At 33.1% G+C, this 18,915-nt stretch overlaps 2 protein-coding genes across 2 annotated transcripts; both read left to right on the top strand.

Moving 5' to 3' along the window:
- The first annotated feature begins 2,333 nt into the window (after nucleotides 1-2,333).
- On the top strand, nucleotides 2,334-4,601 carry LOC127728420 (uncharacterized). The gene is made up of 2 exons (XM_052235790.1): nucleotides 2,334-2,836; nucleotides 3,419-4,601. The coding sequence occupies exons 1-2, from the start codon at nucleotides 2,752-2,754 to the stop codon at nucleotides 3,781-3,783; spliced, it is 450 nt and encodes a 149-aa protein (XP_052091750.1). The 5' UTR covers nucleotides 2,334-2,751; the 3' UTR covers nucleotides 3,784-4,601.
- Nucleotides 4,602-8,741: 4,140 nt separating this feature from the next.
- Nucleotides 8,742-10,156, top strand: LOC127728407 (uncharacterized). The gene has a single exon (XM_052235772.1). The coding sequence runs from the start codon at nucleotides 8,928-8,930 to the stop codon at nucleotides 9,873-9,875; it is 948 nt and encodes a 315-aa protein (XP_052091732.1). The 5' UTR covers nucleotides 8,742-8,927; the 3' UTR covers nucleotides 9,876-10,156.
- The last annotated feature ends 8,759 nt before the right edge of the window (nucleotides 10,157-18,915 follow it).

The following is an 18,915-nucleotide window of genomic DNA, read 5'->3' as shown; positions in this document are numbered from 1 at the left end:
AGGTTGAGGTATTTGGCTATACCATTTGTACTTTATTACAGCATTGCTACCCTAAATAACATATATTAACTCTTTTAAACTAACTATTCCTCTATACTTAGGGTAACAAAACACGTATGTGTGGAGTGTAAACCTGTAATGTATAATTTGTCGATAAAAGTTATTTTTTCTACTACTTTGATATGACATAAGATGGAAGAAAAGTAATGCTTATGATCAAAATTCAATCATTAAATGATACTTTAGGAGGTATCGATATTTGCATGTATCTTGGTATAGGTTGCACTTCTGTAAATATAGACAATGCGGCTAAAGCTGTGTCACTTTTACTATGAAATTTTGTAAAAAAATTATATCATAGAACGGAACGGAAAGTTGATATGCACTACTTTTTTATTCATAGGTCAAAACATAGGGCTGTGCGGCATATTTTCAACATTTATATGCCCCGAACTTCTAAGAGTTTAAACTTATACTAAAATTCTGTACTACCCCTACCTTCACTTTGGGTATTCCTCAGAATTCATTTTTCACCGCTACCATGTGTTTTTATACTGGTAATATTCCCAAGTTATTTCTCTATGAGATGAAACATAGAGATCATATCTGGAAACCAGTACGTAAACAAAAAAAAATATATATGAATATTATATATCTCCCCAAAAGAGGCGTGGCTTGTGAAACAGCTGTATTTACAAAGTGTAACCTTTAAGACGAATCTTCTCTATATAGTGAGCCAAATTTTCGACATCGTATGGCAAAGGAGAGGCGAAAGATACCAAAGGGACATTCAAACTCATAAGTAGAAAATAAACTGACAATGCCAAGGCCAAAAAAAAAACCAAAAAAAAAAACCAAAAGACAAACAACAGTACACAACATGGAAAACTAAGACTGAGCAATACAAACCCCACCAAGTCATTGAATAAAGAAAGGGTGACTTCGTTATGGGGGTAATGTCAACTAGACTTTTCCCGTCTGCAGCAAAGACTGTGCTGAAAGTGAAGTTTGCGTTTAACTGTGCGGGATTAATAAATAGACAGCACTATAAAATATTTGCGACTGGACGTTAAGTACACGACTGTCATTTATCTAATGCATTTGTTGATTTAAATATAACACTTTGCACCTGATTATTTTAATCAAAAGTCAAGCTGACATCGTGACAAAGCTTTATCATATATGTGAAATGCACATGAGGACCTTTATCCTTTATGTGAAATGCACATGAGGACGAACACGTAAACAGTGTGACCTTATTTATGAACTCACCTACTTTGAAAAGATTTCATTCAGCAGAATTTTAGAGGTATAATTTATTGATTAAATTATACATAGTAAAAATAAGAGTATGCTAAACTTTTTAACATTTTTAAACAGCAACACAACCAATGCATATTTAATATTCGAATGTCAATAAATATCTGTAGGGTGATTTCTCAGAAAAGAAAACTGAAAATCCAATTATCTTGACGTAATTTACAAGATATTTAAAAAGAATCCGATTGGAGTATTGAATTTTCTTACCATACAGTTGTCAGTTGTTTATTCGCATAGTTATATTTGTGCGTGAACATCTATGATGCTCACTGAAGGAAAACTGAAGGAAATGCAGTAAACCTATGGATTATTTAAGAATGAATGTTAGGCTACAATCGGAATTATACTTACTTGCAAGAAAGTCACAAACATATATTTTTTTCTCATTTTTCTATAATCATCTCTCCGGTCAATGTATGACAATAAAAAGAGTCATAAAATTTGTCATTTTCATCCTTAATTTGATTTGGGATATCTTAGAAATTTAAAGGTACTGATGATATGGCCACTATTCGGTCCTCTTGACTTCAAAAATCATAAAGTATTATAAGCCTTCCCAATATCATCCTTCAGATGTCATAAGACATAAGTCTGTCAGACACCAGTATATATATTTTTTTTGTCAGGCATATTTGCATGAATAATATGGTTTCAAACTTCTTGCAATTATTGTAAAACTGAAAAAAAGTCATTAATATAAAGATATGAGCCAAGGCTTTAACCAACAAAATATTTTGCTAAACGAGTCGTAGTTTTTAAAGGCAGTGCTTTAATGCCTTTCTAGTTGCCGTGTTAATCTTTCTTTCCGCGATATCCAACTTATCTACGTGGGGGGGTCATTAGGCTCCAAGTAGATCCGGAAAATGTCGATTCTCTCCTCTTCTTATTGTGATATAAAATGTTTTTTGTTTCATTTCATTTACATTGGGAAATAGAGAAACGATCATTGTGTTTTGTTAGTTTTAAAAACTTTTGATATATTTGTAATTTATATTATAAGCAGTCAACCGATTGACAAACTAGAATTATTTGAATTCCGTGTGGAAAGAGGTCGGGTTAATTTCGAGTGTTATCTGCAATCTAGATGTTTATAAATCATTTCAGTCGTTGATATAATAATTAAAGGTCGACTGAACATGAATTATATTATACAATTTAAAGCGCATTTCTGTTTATGCACGCGAACCCGTCTAACGTTATTGTTATTTCGCAGTTATATAAAGTAGCAAATTATCGTTCTTGAATAGGTGGCGCCGTGGTAGCCGATCCTGTTCTTCAACTTCCGGTTTCTGCACTGTGCAACGATGCCAAGTACTTGTTGTTGTGTACCTGGATGTCATTTAAGAGGAGGACATGCATTTCCAAATGACTTAAAAAGAAGGAAAAGTTGGATCAACGCCATGGCCCATACGCAGATTGGACGAGAACACGATGAAATCGTGGAGTCCATCTCAATCAGCTGTTGTTTGCAAGGCACATTTTACTGAAAAAGACTACGTGCAGGAAACTATTCATGGTAAAACTCTATTTTCTTTTTAAAATATATAGTTATATATGTAATCGCCATGCGAAATAACCAAAGTCTGTTTACAACCGCAATTATCGTTTTAGAATAAAAGGGGGTGGTTAATTCAAGACGTCATAATTTTTTGGATTACGACTCAATGTGATCTGTTTGAGATTTTTTGGTGCTTGCTACAATTATAATGATTTCTTACAAGAGGTATATCATACTGAGAATTATTTTAGCAGTAATTATGCTAATGTAGTAATGACAGGAATGCATAAGCTATGCCTCATAGACTTTCTTGAAAAATATCAATGACAATGTTAACAGGAACAAAACAATGACATGCTCTCATCTATATTATAGTTATTTAGGTACAAACAATGTATGTTTGTTGCATACGTCTCTCATTGTTTGTCCTTTGGATTTACATAACATACATTTTGATGTACATTGAATCAGGCTGACATATTTTTATCCAGATTGTAATGAATAAATCTAGTTAATATTTTGCCAGGTAGTATAAAGTATGCATTGCTAATGAAAGTTCATTTAATTATCAAAAAACTTATGTTTTATAACCTTTTTCAGGGTGCAAACCCACCATACAGAGACTTAAGTCTACTGCCATTCCCAGCCTATTTTCCTGGACCAAGCAAGAGACTGAATCGTCCGCAAAAAGAAAAATCAGGGCAGTTTCCTGTGAAAACAAAAGAACTAAACTTGATGAATATTGTAGTAGAAATCTAGAGGAAAGTTTTGATTGTAAAGTTGGTTTTCCTGAAGAAGTCATTCATACTGCAGACATGATTTATCCACCACCAACTGCCGAGCTAATGTTGAGCTTCACAGATGGAATTACGCAAACACCATCAATGCCTATATTTTCAGCAGAGAATTTTGACATGAAGACACGTGACACAGCCATGCATTTATATACCGGTTTAGAGTTGTAACTTGTATACTAAATTTTTATTTGTTTTGACCACACTTGGTCCAGCAGCACATTGTTTGAGATACATATATTTTCAAATTGATAGGGTGTCATTTGAAAATCAGTTTTTTTATGACTTTGATGAAATTGAGGCATTATACAACCAACTTTTAACTGTCTAGATTCTAGATTGAAACTAGTGTTGAGAATATTGTGTAAACATGGATTGTTTTTATGTCTAAACAGTGGCGTGAGGCTAACACTTGTCCATTTAGTGGTTTAGTCAGGTATTTTTCGCCATCCAACTTCAAATTAAAGTTTCCTACAACTTGGATTATTATTGACAGCACAGAATATCCCGTGATAAAACATAAAGCTCCTAGAGCTCAGGCAACCTTTTCATCATATAAAAACAGAAACACTGAAAATACTTGTATGTTCGACTCCTGGTGGTTTAGTCAACTATGTCTCTAATGCATATGTTGGTTGTACCAGTGACTGTGAAATAGTTGAAAGATGTAGAATAGTTCAATTATGTGATCCAGGTGACAGTGTGATGGCAGACAAAGGTTTAAATGTGCATGATTTGTTTGCTCACTTTTTTCAAAAAAAGAAACAGAATTAGTTCCAAAACTCTTATACGGGATAGAAAAGTCTCCAATTAACACGTGCACATAGAGCTAATTATTGGACTTGGCAAAACTTACAAAATTCTAATAAATCCTATGAATGGAACTGAAACAAAACTTTCATCTGAAATAACATTTAGTTGTTTTATGTTGTGTAATTTTAGAACTTGTATTGTGCCAAAGGATGCATAAATAAAAGTGACGCAATGAAGTTTGTTCTGATATATATATATAAATATTATTTACAATTACATGCACATGTAAATTGTAATGCATATAAAAATAAGGAGATGTGGTATGATATTCAGTGAGTTTATCGAACCAAAGTGCATAAGAAATGGGTAAAGCAGTTACAGGTGTTACTGTTACCGTGCAATCTCCAACAATTAGAAAAACTTGTACCGTGTAAAAAATTTCAGAGATCTTACAACTAAGTTTTGTTGTCTCACCTTGACTTTGGTGAATTGTTTATATCTGTTGATGTAAATATAAAAAAGAAGATGTGGTATGATTGCCAATGAGACAACTCTCCACAAGAGACCAAATGACACAGAAATTAACAGCTATAGGTCACAGTACGGCCTTCAACAATGAGCAAAGCACATACCGCACAGTGAGCTATAAAAGGCACTGAAATGACAATGTAAAAAAATTCAAACAAGAAAACTAATTTATGTCATGTATGTACAAAAAATGAACGAATAACAAATATGCAACACATAAACAAACGACAACCACTGAATTACAGGCTCCTGACTTGGGACAGGCACATACATGTACATACAGAATGTGGCGGGGTTAAACATGTTAGCGGGATCCCAAACCACCCCCTAACCTGGGACAGTGGTGCAACATACAATATAAGAATGAACTATAAAAATCAGTTGAAAGAGGCTTAACTCATCAGATGGATAAATACAAATACAAGTGGACGAGGCCGGGTAGTTGTACATCCAAACAACAAAAAGACACTAAGTACAGACCTGAGAGTACTCGCATTTACTGACAGCTAGTTCAAAGCCACTAACAACTGATAAAAAAATCTTGCATCTAAGACTAAATTATCAATCCGTAAGCTCCCTTTAGAATTTTATAAATTTTAGATTTTACATTTCTGAGTAATGGGGTTTTATTCATTAAAAAAGCAGGGATTTTCCAGTTTTTGGACAACAACTCAAAAATACTTTAAGCAGTTCGCATGAAACTTCGGTGAATTATTTATAGCTGTTGATGTAATCTCCCTATTGATTTTCATAAATTTCAAATATGACATTGAGAAGAAATTGAACTTTATTTGTTTATAGTCTGGCAACAGATTTATTAAGTATTGCGCAACAGCACAGTGTATTGCACAACAGCAAGAAATCTTTAATTGAATATAAATTCAATTCATATAATCGATTTCAAGTTCTGTGACTACATTTATTCAGAAACTATAATATGTCAAATATTTAATTACAATCCAAATTCAGACCTGTATCAAGCTTGAATATTGTGTCCATTTTTGCCCCAACTGTTCAGGGTTGGACCTCTGCGTGTGTATCCAGCTGCGCTCAGCGAATCAGTTTATTTCTTAATTAAGAACTCCTTTTTGTCAAGCCTGCGACTTTTGTAGCAGAAAGCTCGACATAGGGATAGTGATCCGGCGGCGGCGTTGGCTAACTTCTTAAAAGCTTTATATTTTAGAAGGTGGAAGGTCTTGATGCTTCATACTTTGTATATGGATGCCTCATGTTACGAAGTTTCCGCCAGTCACATGTCCAATGTCCTTGACCTCATTTTCATGGTTCAGTGACTACTTGAAAAAAAAGTTAATATTTTTTGTAATGTTAAATTCTCTCTTATTATAAGTAATAGGATAACTATATTTGGTATGTGCGTATCTTGCAAGGTCCTCATGCCGTCACACACACAGTTTTCACTTGACCTCGACCTCATTTCATGGATCAGTGAACAAGGTTAAGTTTTGGTGGTCAAGTCCATATCTCAGATACTATAAGCAATAGGTCTAGTATATTCGGTGTATGGAAGGACTGTAAGGTGTACATGTCCAAGTGGCAGGTGTCATCTGACCTTGACCTCATTTTCATGGTTCAGTGGTTACAGTTAAGTTTTTGTGTTTTGGTCTGTTTTTCTTATACTGTATGCAATAGGTCTACTATATTTGGTGTATGGAATGATTGTAAGGTGTACATGTCTAGCTGGCAGGTGTCATCTGACCTTGACCTCATTTTCATGGTTCAGTGGTCAAAGTTCAGTTTTTGAGTTTTGGTCTTTTTTTCTAATACTATATGCAATAGTTCAACTGTATTTGGTATATGGAAATATTTTATGATCTATTTGTCAGTCACACAGGTTTTTTTTTTTACCTTGACCTCATTTTCAAGGTCAGTTGCTCAGTTTTAAGTTTTTGTGTTTTGGTCTGTTTTTCTTAAACTATAAGCAATAGGTCAACTATATTTGTTGTATGGAAGAATTGTTAGCTGTACATGCCTGCCTAGCATGGTTCATCTGACCTTGACCTCGTTTTCTTGGTTCATTGTCTTGTCATTGGTCAATGCTTAGTTTACTTGGTTAATGTTAAGTTTATGTGACAGTTGTAATAAAGCTTTATATTTAGGACTATCAACATAGTATCAATGATTAGTAAAGAAGGCGAGACATTTCAGCATGTGCACTCTTGTTTCATTCATAAATTACTTTATACTTGGAAATATAATTTTGCTTGGAGTTATAGTTTCTAAAAAAAGTATTGTCATTGAAAGAGTTGACATGTTGCAATGTACATTTATTCTACATAGTTCTATGGTACCAAATCAAAAGTTTATATGAAAGAAAGAAGTGAAAGGTTTCCCATCATAGTTTAGTTACATACATTTTTTTTGTACCTGAGGTCGTTGAATATAGATCATTATATAAATAAGGAGATGTGTTATGATTTCCAATGAAACAACTATCATCCATACATTGTACTTACCAGTCACAAACCACATTTGCAAAGTTGAATAAAATACAGTTGATAACATTTACTTATTACTAAAAAGAAAATGCCAAACTATTTTAAACAGTATTTGACTATAAACATAGATAAAAAAGGTACAAACTGGACATAATGCACTAGTTCATAAACAAGTAAGAACAATCGCCTTCATATAGTGCTCAGAATATGACATTCATAAAACTTGTTCAATATCATTAGAGAACTCTAAATCTTAAATACTGAAAGCCACCTCTGATAAGTACAATGTACTATGCAAGATAATGATATAACTGGACTTAAAATACACACAACCTGTAATTAACTGCCTTTACAGCGCTTTCGCGCTTTGATTAAAGATGCAAATGTGCCCTAAGGCGTGTAAAATGCCCATTTCAGGTCAATTTCGACATGTATAGGACATAATATTGACGTCACAAATGACATTTCTGCACTAAAGTGTCCAGCAGCTTATATCAACTTGTTCAAACACAATTCTGAAAGGCTTGAATAATTATACAATTTCTCACTTCGAATTCTAAACTCGCCTAGTAATATAGGTGCGGATAAAATTATAATAATCTTTTAAATACACTAACAACAGTTTACTAGAAAGAAATGAAAGGGAGGAAAAATTTTAAGTTGCGAAACCAACGTGACCTAAAAACAAGATATAAAAACCTAAGATCGAACACTTGCATCAGGAGGTTTGAACCTTGTGTAGTTGTTGCGTGTAGGTCATACTTAAAGGAGACCGCAATCTAAAAACACCGTGAAATGCAAACTTGAAGATATCATAATCTAGATTGAAATCTATATTTGTAAAGAGTATCCATCACTGACAAATCTTTCTAAATATAAAAATGGCACAGGAGATGCGAATATGAAAATAAGAAGACGAAGTCTGTAAGTTACTAAGTGTCTAAAATGTATATTGATTTAATTGAATATATTCTGTTGAATACTCTTTCGAGCGCTTACAGGAAGATGCAAAATACTGAAATTTCCGTTTTAAATTTTAGATGCTTCTCTTCAGTCTAATATCTTTTATATTATAACTTTGAATTACTTTATCACGTTGTGAGTAATCTCCAGTACTTATACGGATTATTACAAGTAAACACTAACATGACAAATCAAATATCTACATACTCAAATCTCTTGTTTAAGTCTGTAACACAATGCAATAGTCCCCTTACATGACAAATCAAATATCTACATACTCAATTCTCTTGTTTTAGTCTGTAATACATTGTAATATCCCCCAAATACAGTATATATTTATACAAATAGAATACCTTTTATAATAAGAACAAGTATTTGATTTCCTTAAAGAACCTCTTTTAAAATACCAATTGTTACCTGAATGAATCGATTACAAAGTCATAACATAACATATTTTACCTGTGTGAACGAGTTTCGTAGTTAAGCGCATTAAATCATCTAAATGTTTTCTGATGCCCACTTTGTTTATCTTTTGTGATAAAGATATCAGTAAGACAAACTACGATGCAGGAAGAACAGGTGTAAAAATTTCTGATTAACTTACTCAAAGTGGAAATGTCGGGACAGGTGCTTGGAGCCACTGCCTTACCTGAAGAAATAATTGACGTCTCGGACATGGATACACGTTTCAAAGAAGCTTTAGACCGTTTGGATAATATTGCTCTGAATGCTGATTATAATATCGATGAAGACGAAAATGACGACGGTACTCCAGAAACTGGATCTGTTGGTGATTGTTCCGTAAAAAGTGATGAAATATCTGACAAGAAAAGTGACAGTTCTAGTGTTAAGTCAAACGATAAGACGAAAATTAGTGAACCGAAAGAAAATGGCAGAAAGGTTCCGAAAGAAACAAAGAAATCCGTGTTTTCTAAATTGAAGAAACTGACTAAATTTGACAAACCAAAGCAACCTGATCCTAATACTGTAGTCCCAAAATCGGATTCAACAAAACTGTCGGATATTAAAATTGACAGACTACCTCAGCTGTTTGTATGTAAATACTTGGGTAAAAAGGATGTTAAAGGAGTTTATGGTTTACATTATGTCCGCAAGCCAGTTGATGAATTAGTGGGTAAGGTAAAAAAGACTTTATTAGCAAATGAAACAGTCGAACTACCTCTGGTGTATGTTGTGATTTCTAACAAGGGAATAGACGTGAAAGAACATCAAGGGAATCGTATTAAAGATGGCGTTACGTTCGGGAATATACCAATAGATTTCATATCATATGGGGTTCAGGATATGAAATTCTGGAAAGTTTTTACATTTATTGTCGTCAGTGAACTATCATCAAGAACAAAAAAGATGGAATGTCATGGCTACCTGTGTGATTCTTCTACCAACGCAAGAAAAATGGCACTTTCGCTGGGTGCTTCGTTTCATTTATATAAAACTAAACTTGCCAAAGAAGGGAAAGCACATAACTTTCAGGTTGAATTGAGACCCCCTGACGAGCTTGCGGTAGCATATACAAAAGAAGATGAGGAAGAGGAGTGCTAAATTTATCACTTGATAAAGGTCGAATAAGAAACACAGTTCTATTATAAAAAGACTCGCATTTACTAAGTTTCATTGATTAAATGCTTACTTTCCAAAATGACATCCATAGAATTTATTCGAAATTCAAGAACACATTTTTAATAACAAAGAATATCTTTTATACCCGGTGTGTTCCTTTTAAGGTATACAAGCATAAATATTTACAAATGTACACCCACATTTAGTGAGTTGTCTGAATTTGTCATTTTATATTGCAATAAATAAATCATAACAGTTTTAAATAGTTTTCCAAATACATGCGTTTCCTTAAAGAGTGAGTGTCTTTAAAGTATTAAGATCAGATTTCGTACTTTAAAACGTTTCAACAACCCACTTGACAATACGCACGCTTTTAAGGCGGATAAACAGTTATACTGGGCATCCAATATAATATCTTAGGAATTGCTGCTCATCTTATTAACCCGTAAGAACAACAGCATTTATAACAGTTCTATAATCGAATTTAAAGAGAAGCATGTGAGTAGATAATATAGAAGTAGATGAATGATCTATGATTGTACGTTGACATGTCGGTGTCTTGGGACTATTTGTGTCTTCGGATTGATATCTCATTCTCAAATACCCCGCACCTATATTTATACACAATTGGGATGAAAAATTATTTGTTCTCAGCACAGAACGTATTTAAAAGTTAACATGTTAATGATAGGTCTAATTTACAGGAACCGCCTTGGCAGTCTAGCGGTTGCGTGCACCTCTCGAGTGCGGATAGTCCTGGGTTCGACCCCTGGACGGGTCAAATCAAAGACTTGACACCTAGTATTTGCTTCTTCTAGTCTATGCACGAGGCATTAAACCATTAGATCTGTTCGGAGTTAGAATACTGTGTCCGAGTAGGTGGACATGTATTCACCATAGAGTATTATTTTATGAACTAGCACGTCTCAGATTGTCAAATTAATACAAAAAAATTCTTATTCAATACACATAAGAATGCTCTCGTCCCGACATACATGTAATATTTGCCACTGGACGTTAACATATGATCATCATCCACAGCAGCAATCGCCTTTACAGGTATTTTTCATAAAAAATTTAATAAATGCAAAACCATTATCATATTTTTATTAAGCAACATACTTTTATATTAAAAATTCAAAACAATAAACTTGATTGATTGATGTTTGCTTAACGTCCAGTGGCAAATATTTCATGCATGTTCAGGACGAATAGTGCAATTTGAATAATGGTGTTGAAATTTCAACGTGTAACATATAGAAGAGCATGGGTTTTCTGTAAGATGAGTTCTTTTAAAATGATCCAAGGCCTTAATCCACATAAACACCTTTGTATAAGATTCCTATTGCCAAATCTTTTTAGTAATGGCTTGTCTCATATCTAAATATCAAAAATAGGCTCTCTAAATGAGACAGTTTTTACATTTTGATGGTACCGACCAAGCATTAATATTATAATACTTCACGATACGATTGTGTGAAATACTCGTGTATCTGTAGAATTATGTCAAAAATGAATGAAACATATACATGTGTTTTAGCACTTTTCAAATCGATTTACCGTTTTGTTAAGTACAATGTACATTGTATATGATATAGAATATTCTTTTCTACGTAAATCATTCATTCATTTTTTGATATCATTTAACTTGTGTATTAGTATGTGTGTGGGCGAGAGACAAAATTATCATTCATATGCCATATCTTAATGATTCAATTTGTATTAACATGTAGAAAATTGGCTGTTAATATCATTGAATTTGATAACGTCTAAATATGTAAATATGTAATCTTACATGTCAAGGTGCTTTTACCTATTGAAAAAACGTGAGAATGACACGAATTTATCTCCTTCAGGGCTCAAGATTTATATCAAGTCCATTATTTATTAAACTTTATTTTATGTACATATACAGATATTTATACTTGTTTGGTCTGATAAAAATTTCGACGGTTGAAAAACGTCATTTTAACTGCATTTTATTTCTAAAGGTTGTCATATTTAAACCAAGTTTCTAGAATCAGCCTCAAATGATGAAACAGATGAACGTGAGTCATGTTAAAGATTGACAGATATAGATATAGAAATGTATATTAAGTATATACAGTTTTTGTTAAGAAGAAATATCACATGTCGTTTAGGCTTGTTTACACTTCACGCTTGAAAGAAAATGAAGAAAATCAGAATACCACCAGGTTATTTAAATTTTTATAAAATTGAATATATGATTTAATACGCTTAAAGAGGTGCTGTTGGGAGTATAGATTCTACTAGTCCAAATGACTATTAGACCAAAGACTTTTCTAGTCCGAGTAAGATTGAACACATTAGTATATGAGGTTTACTTAAGAACTACAAAAATATAGAAATAACTGCTTCTTTTAATAAAAACATGCCCGTTTTCATCCGTCAAGAAACAACGAAAATGTTAAAAGGGGAGTTTGAATAATGTAGATGTAATAATGCTCTCTTGACCCATGAAACACAAGGATCACTAAAAATAAAATTTTCAACTTTAGAATACCGTTGCTAGTATTTATGGAGATTCTGTTCAACCCTCATCCCGTTGTTTTCGGACATTTCTTGCACCCGTCTTGATTTATTGCACTTTACTATTGTGATTTTGTTTACCTAAACATTCGTTTACTTAGTTGTTAGGCGTTGAAAAGTACAAACTCGAGCATTTTTATCTTATATAATAAATAATACTAATTTTTTTTTTATCTTTATCCGCGTTGAACGAGCATTACAACACAAATTTACGAGAGCTGTGATGTTGTAACAGCATTTGCAGATTACCAACTAAGATGGTGGACTTTTAATACGCAAGAGAAAAAACAAGAACAATACAAAGAAAGGCCAACTCAAGTATTTCACTATATGACATATCTCCCGCATAACTGTACCCGTGTGATCCTTTTGTTTTGTTATCTTTGTCTTGATGGTAAATCTTTGGTAGCCTCTGTTGATTTATTCCCTAGAAGACTAAAGGCGATTTAGAAATTTCAATTTCGTATAGACACTGTCTATTGTAGAAAATTCTGTGTTGATCTCCAGCTGTTTTTTTGTATCCTTGAAAGAAAAATAAATCTTCAAAGAATATCAAAGATCTTTTCCAAATGAAAAGTAAACACAAAAGTTAAGATATTACTAAAGACAAACAATGAGAAGATGTCTGACTTATTACAGGTTCATGACAATGTGGCAAGGTTCAACTAGTTTGTTTGAGATCTCAACGTACTCCTGTTTATCTTGACCAGTGAAATAACAAAGGTACAGAAAGAAGTCCACTCTCTCATACCGTGGTGATATACAACAAAATCACAGCTACGGGCAAACAAATTATAAACGTATCAAATAGAAAGAACACTATGAACATTTGGAAGCGCTTTTTGGATTAACCTTCACCAGGAACGCTCAAAATCGAAAAATGAAAGCAAAAGGGTGTGTAAATACCCTAAGTGTTATTTCCCAAAAGGGAGCTTTAATGAATTGCCAAAACCATATTGAATCAACTTTGCCTGTTGGAGAATCATGAATAGTTATATGAAATTACAATTTTTACAATTTTAAAATTTTCAGCAAATTACTGACTACTGGGCTTATAATACCCTCGGGGACTACCAGTCACCCAGTAACAATATCGATCCATTGCTACTAAATGAAAATAACACTTTATTGATTGGTGCGTCCAAAACGAATTTCTGGATTTACTTTCAATAAGAACGCTCAAAACAAAACAAAAAATAAAGCCAAGGATATAAAAATGTCATAAAGGTTTGTACAAATGGCCGTGTTCACACCATAAAATTTATTCGGAGAAAGGACAAAAACCTGTGCAGCTAGAAAAGTTTTAATTCATGAAACAAAACAACTAAAAAACTCGGTCAACTCGAAAAATTTTTGAAGAGAAGTGGTTATAAACACCAGACTAGCAAGAAAGCGGAATGTATTTCAAGGGCAAGTTGTTAGAATACAGTAGTAAATAGAAAAACAAAAGGACTCCATATGTTCCAATTTACCATCTATCTGTAAAGAAATAGCTTCAATGTCATTCGGTAACATTGGAAATCAGTTTTAAAAAATGGCAAACTATCCAAGATCATTCCTGGCCCCCTCCCCCTTTTACCCCTTATGCCAGTTCTCATGCAACTACATACTTTGAGGAATCTGCTGAAACTGACTGATGTTTTAGATTTTAATTAACTCGACGCAACCTGTGTATGACTGAACAATTGTTTTAATCCGGGATACTTTCATTTAATTGGGAAGATTGCCTGTATCTGTAGTATTTTTTATAACAAATGCATGGGAGATCATTTCCTAATTTTTACGGTGATGTTGTGTTTACAGCTCAAAAAGATAACTAATCCTTTTAGGTTACAGTATCAATTAAACATTGTAGTAAGATCTTTTAGTAGTGTCATTATCGGTAATACAGGCTTTTCAATGTGTAAGCCAGACTAGCGTTTCGTCTACATAAGATTTATCAGTAGCACTCGAATCAATAGGGATAAAATGCAAAATCAAATACGAAGTTGAAAAGCATTAAAAACTTAAAGATTATAATTCCGAAAAGGTGTGCCAAATACGACGAAGGCAATATATAAGAAAATAGCCGTAGTATTTTGAATAATTCAACATTTTATCACATAAATTATAAGAAAATGAACATTTCGGTGCCATTTAATGTCTACAAAAAAGTGCTGACTACTTGACTAGTGATACTATCGGGGACGAAACGTCAACCAGCAGTGGCATCGAACCTATGGGTGTAAAAACTTATCAAAGATACCATACGCCAGACGCACGTTCTGTCTACATAAAACTCTTCAGTAACATTGATTTTATTTTTGATAATTCAATATATATCTTAAAACATGCATTGTTGTCCAGGTGTCAACACTCGTAATTCTACATCCTGTCGGTACTTATATTTTGACGTTACACACTAAATCCGTCAAAGGTGATGTCGTTGACATTTTAGTATGGAGAACATGGTTTATCTATAATTTGAAATTGGACTTTGAACTAGTTTTCAGTCAGTACGTGTAAGTACTCTTAGATCGGTATTTTGTGTTTTTTTGTAATTTGTGTTTGTGCAAAACACCTTTCCTTCTGATTTTTATGTTGCACACTGTTCAAGGTTAGAAGAATTTGAGCACTCACGCACATGTTAAATCCCACTCTCAATCTAAATGTACCTGTCCCAAGCCCCAAACCTGTAATCTAGTTGTTGTTGCTTTAGTACACATTAGGCTGTTGATTTTCTCTTTTGAACTGTTTCACATCTTGTCATACCGGAGCCTTTTACAGCATGCTATATGGTATGGCTTTTCCTTATTGTCAAAGGCCGTACGGTAACCAAAAGTTATAGGCATTTTTGTCCTTTTCTCTTTGGATAGTTGTCTCAATGACATTCATACCCCATTTGTTTTATATGTAGTGTCGAAGTCCGGCATTGCTCTGGGGAATACTTTTGTGTAGTGACAAACGCTTCAAATGCATTCAGATGAATCATTCAGCAGATGCAGCGAATGTTGGAATTTCATTTACTTTCTATAAGTTTCTTCTGTGGCCTCAAATATGTTGGTGAGTCAAAGAAGACATTCCACAAACGTCTCAATGGGCTCAGGAGCGATGCCACAAAGAAGCAATATATCTCAGTGAAACAAGTTGCACACTTGGAACAGTCGGGCTGCAACCTCGATTACTCCAACTGCATGAAAATTTTAGTGATGGAACAGAACAATCACTCCGAGTCCGAGCTGAAGGACCGGGAGATTTTTTTGAAATTGGACTTTAATGTCTTTCATCCAGACGAAATTGAAAGAAAAAAATATCTGTTTTTTAAGGATATTTTTGGATGTTTAAATAATTTTGCATGTACAGTAATCATTTTTTTGACATTTTTGGATATATAAGTACACACTCGCTCGTTTAGTGTTGAGTTTTGTTTGTTCTAAGCAATGCAGGATTTGTACGGATTTAAAAGTTACCTATGGATTGTATAATTTCATTTGGAAAATAATAATGATTTCTGTATTGCTTTCAATACGACATCATTTAACCTTATTCATTTTTTTTATTTATATCTTTTTTCAATATGGAAGCACATATCGTTATACTAATTTCTGTATATTTGTTTTTCTCCAGGGTCTGGAACCGGTTTCCTTTCCTTTCATTTTTACGACAACATTGCTTATTATTGCACAGCCGACTAATATCCCCTCCTCTAACTTTCATTTGGGGATGTGCTGCCTTCTCGTAGGTACTGATCAATTCCGACTTATTGCAATACACAAAGTATTCTAAGTACACAGGAATTATCATTATCTTCTCGTCCCATTAGTATGATTGCAGGTTGCAATGTGGCTATTTTATTATACGGCCACTATGTTTACATAATGTATATACTATGAATTGCTAATATAAATTCCTTTTGTTTAAAATTGTCAAAAACTATACCTTCCGATGATAAATGATAACACTTCTGTTTATCAAGTAACTTTAAACGCATACAAAGGATTTCATAAGTTTGTCAGACTCTAAATCATAAAATCCTTCATTTGAAGTGAACGTCCAGATTTCTTTTATTTCTGATGAAAGGAATAAACGAACACAAAAATGTAAACTTTGACCAAGGGAAGCTGAAGTATGTAAATAGTTTGCCAATTTTTAATTTGTTGGGTGTATAAATTCCCAACAGCGTCAGGATCTGACATGAGATATAGGATTGCCAACTCTTGTCCTCTTGTGGAACTCCGTTGATGTGTGGTAAAGATCAGCAGAAGTTGCAGTCAATGGCTAAACATTAGACCAAGCGAAATACATGTACCAATTTGAATGATAGATATGACTGAAGATATTATAATATATTTTTCTGAATATATAAATGAAATGTATCCACCTCAATTCAATTTTACTCAATCAAACATGGCCGATGTCCTTTATAGGCGTTGATACTACAAATTCTTATGTTTTCATATTTATATGCATGTGGGTCTTTGTGTGTCAGCATCAGAATTGCAAGAAATTTAGTTTTTAATTATAAATTCACAATATATTTACCGAACATTAGATGCTAATTGAGGCTTTTTTTATTTTACGTCATTATGTTTCCTTTTTCCTTAAAATTATTGATAGCTACACTTTGTACCATTTAAAACATTTACCCTGTCATAATCAACAAATCCGCATGAGTAGTAGTCCACAATAAAGTTAAAGATTGTCTGATTTATAGGTCAAAATTGAAAATGATTTGATATATAAATGTAAATGTGTTTTACTTGCAAGTATACATATACCCATTATCAAAACATTTCATTATTGGTTTGTGATTTATATCCAGTCCCTGATTTATAACTTTAATATGCGTCATAATTTGAACAGCGGTCAAAAATATGACATTTGCATAATACATTTAAATTTTCTATTAATGCGGTTTATTGAATCACGATTTATGTTATTAATTTCGAATAATGAATCTGCTAAATGTTCCGTCATCTTGAATATTAACAGACAAAAGTTCAGTTGAAATCTATACAATTATGTTCACTAATTTTTTTTGAATACGCTTTACGACGTGCCAGTATGAAAAAAAGAAAAACATTCGATTTGGTCAATAACTGCTATAAAGAGTTGACCAACCATTTCAGTACTATCGACTTGTATGTAGATCTTGTCTTGCTGATCATTTTTTCTATTTGAAGTTTCTATCTATCTATTATAGATTTCAACACAATAGGCAAAAACACATAAAATTGGTAAAAAAATCATCATTTAAGGGCAATTACTCCTTAAAGGATTCAATAGACGATTTCGGTTATTTTGATTTATTTGTAGATCTGGTCTTGCTAATCATTTTTGTTATTTGATGTTTTAATCTATGTAATATATTTTCAAGATTATGGACACAAACGCCCAAAATTTGTAAAAATCTTCGTTAAAGGCAATAGATCCGATAAGGAGTTGACTGTCTGAGTAGACAAAGTTAATCTATTTTTAGATTTTGTGTTGCTAGTCATTTTTGCTTTTTAAAGTTTCTATCTATCTATTATAATTTTCAAGATAATCATGGACAAAAACCCAAATTAAAGGTACAAATCGTCATTAAAGGGCAATAACTCCAATAAGGAGTTGACGGACGATTTCAACCAAGTGATTATTTGTAGATCTTTTCTTACTGATCATTTTTGCTTTTAAAGTTTCTTCTATCTATTATACTTTTCTAGAAAAAAAGGTAAAAATGAAGAAAAAACTGATAAAATTTGTCATCTAAGGGCAATAACTCCTATAAGAAGACGTCTGACATTTTTGATGTTATTAAACAGGAGGTAGATCTCAATATTTTGAACAATTCAATCCCTGTCAGATTTTCTCTAGCTATAGTTGACAAATTTTGCATTTCACCCTATGTTCTATTTTTAGCCATGTCGGCAATGTTGGTTGGTAGGCGGGGTCATCGGACATAATTTTTAAACTAGATACCCCAAGGATGATTGTGGCCAAGGTCGGTTCCAATTGGCCATGTAGTTTCAGAGGAGAAGATTTTAAAAAAATTTAACGGACGACGTACAAAGGACGCCAAGTGACAAGAAAAGCTAACTTGGCCTTGTCGGCCAGGTGAGCTAAAATGGCAGAGATCCTTACGTAATGTCAGAGTATTGAAAGAAGCTGATGTAAACAGTGACCACTATATGTTACGGGCGACTGTTTAACTAAAATTAATAAAAACACAAAAACAGTCATATATCAAAAAGAAATTGGACATTGAACGCTTAAAATCACCATCTATTATAAAAACATCTAATCGAGAGCTGAAAAAACGATTTAGGGTATTGAGAAACACATTGGATAAGGATGACAGTACAGATATAGAATAGAACTGGAATAAAATTTAAAAAGGGTCTACATTGGATCATTAGAGAAAACATTTGGATATTAAAAGAAGAAAAAGGAATGGTAACTACTGAATAAATGGCAAAAAAATGAAGTTCTTAAAGACATTAAGCAAAAAAAA

Source organism: Mytilus californianus, unplaced genomic scaffold, assembly GCF_021869535.1.
Source record: "Mytilus californianus isolate M0D057914Y unplaced genomic scaffold, xbMytCali1.0.p SCAF_2, whole genome shotgun sequence".
Taxonomy (NCBI): domain Eukaryota; kingdom Metazoa; phylum Mollusca; class Bivalvia; order Mytilida; family Mytilidae; genus Mytilus; species Mytilus californianus.
Note: the sequence above shows the minus strand (reverse complement) of the source record. Positions and strands in the feature narration are given on the sequence as shown.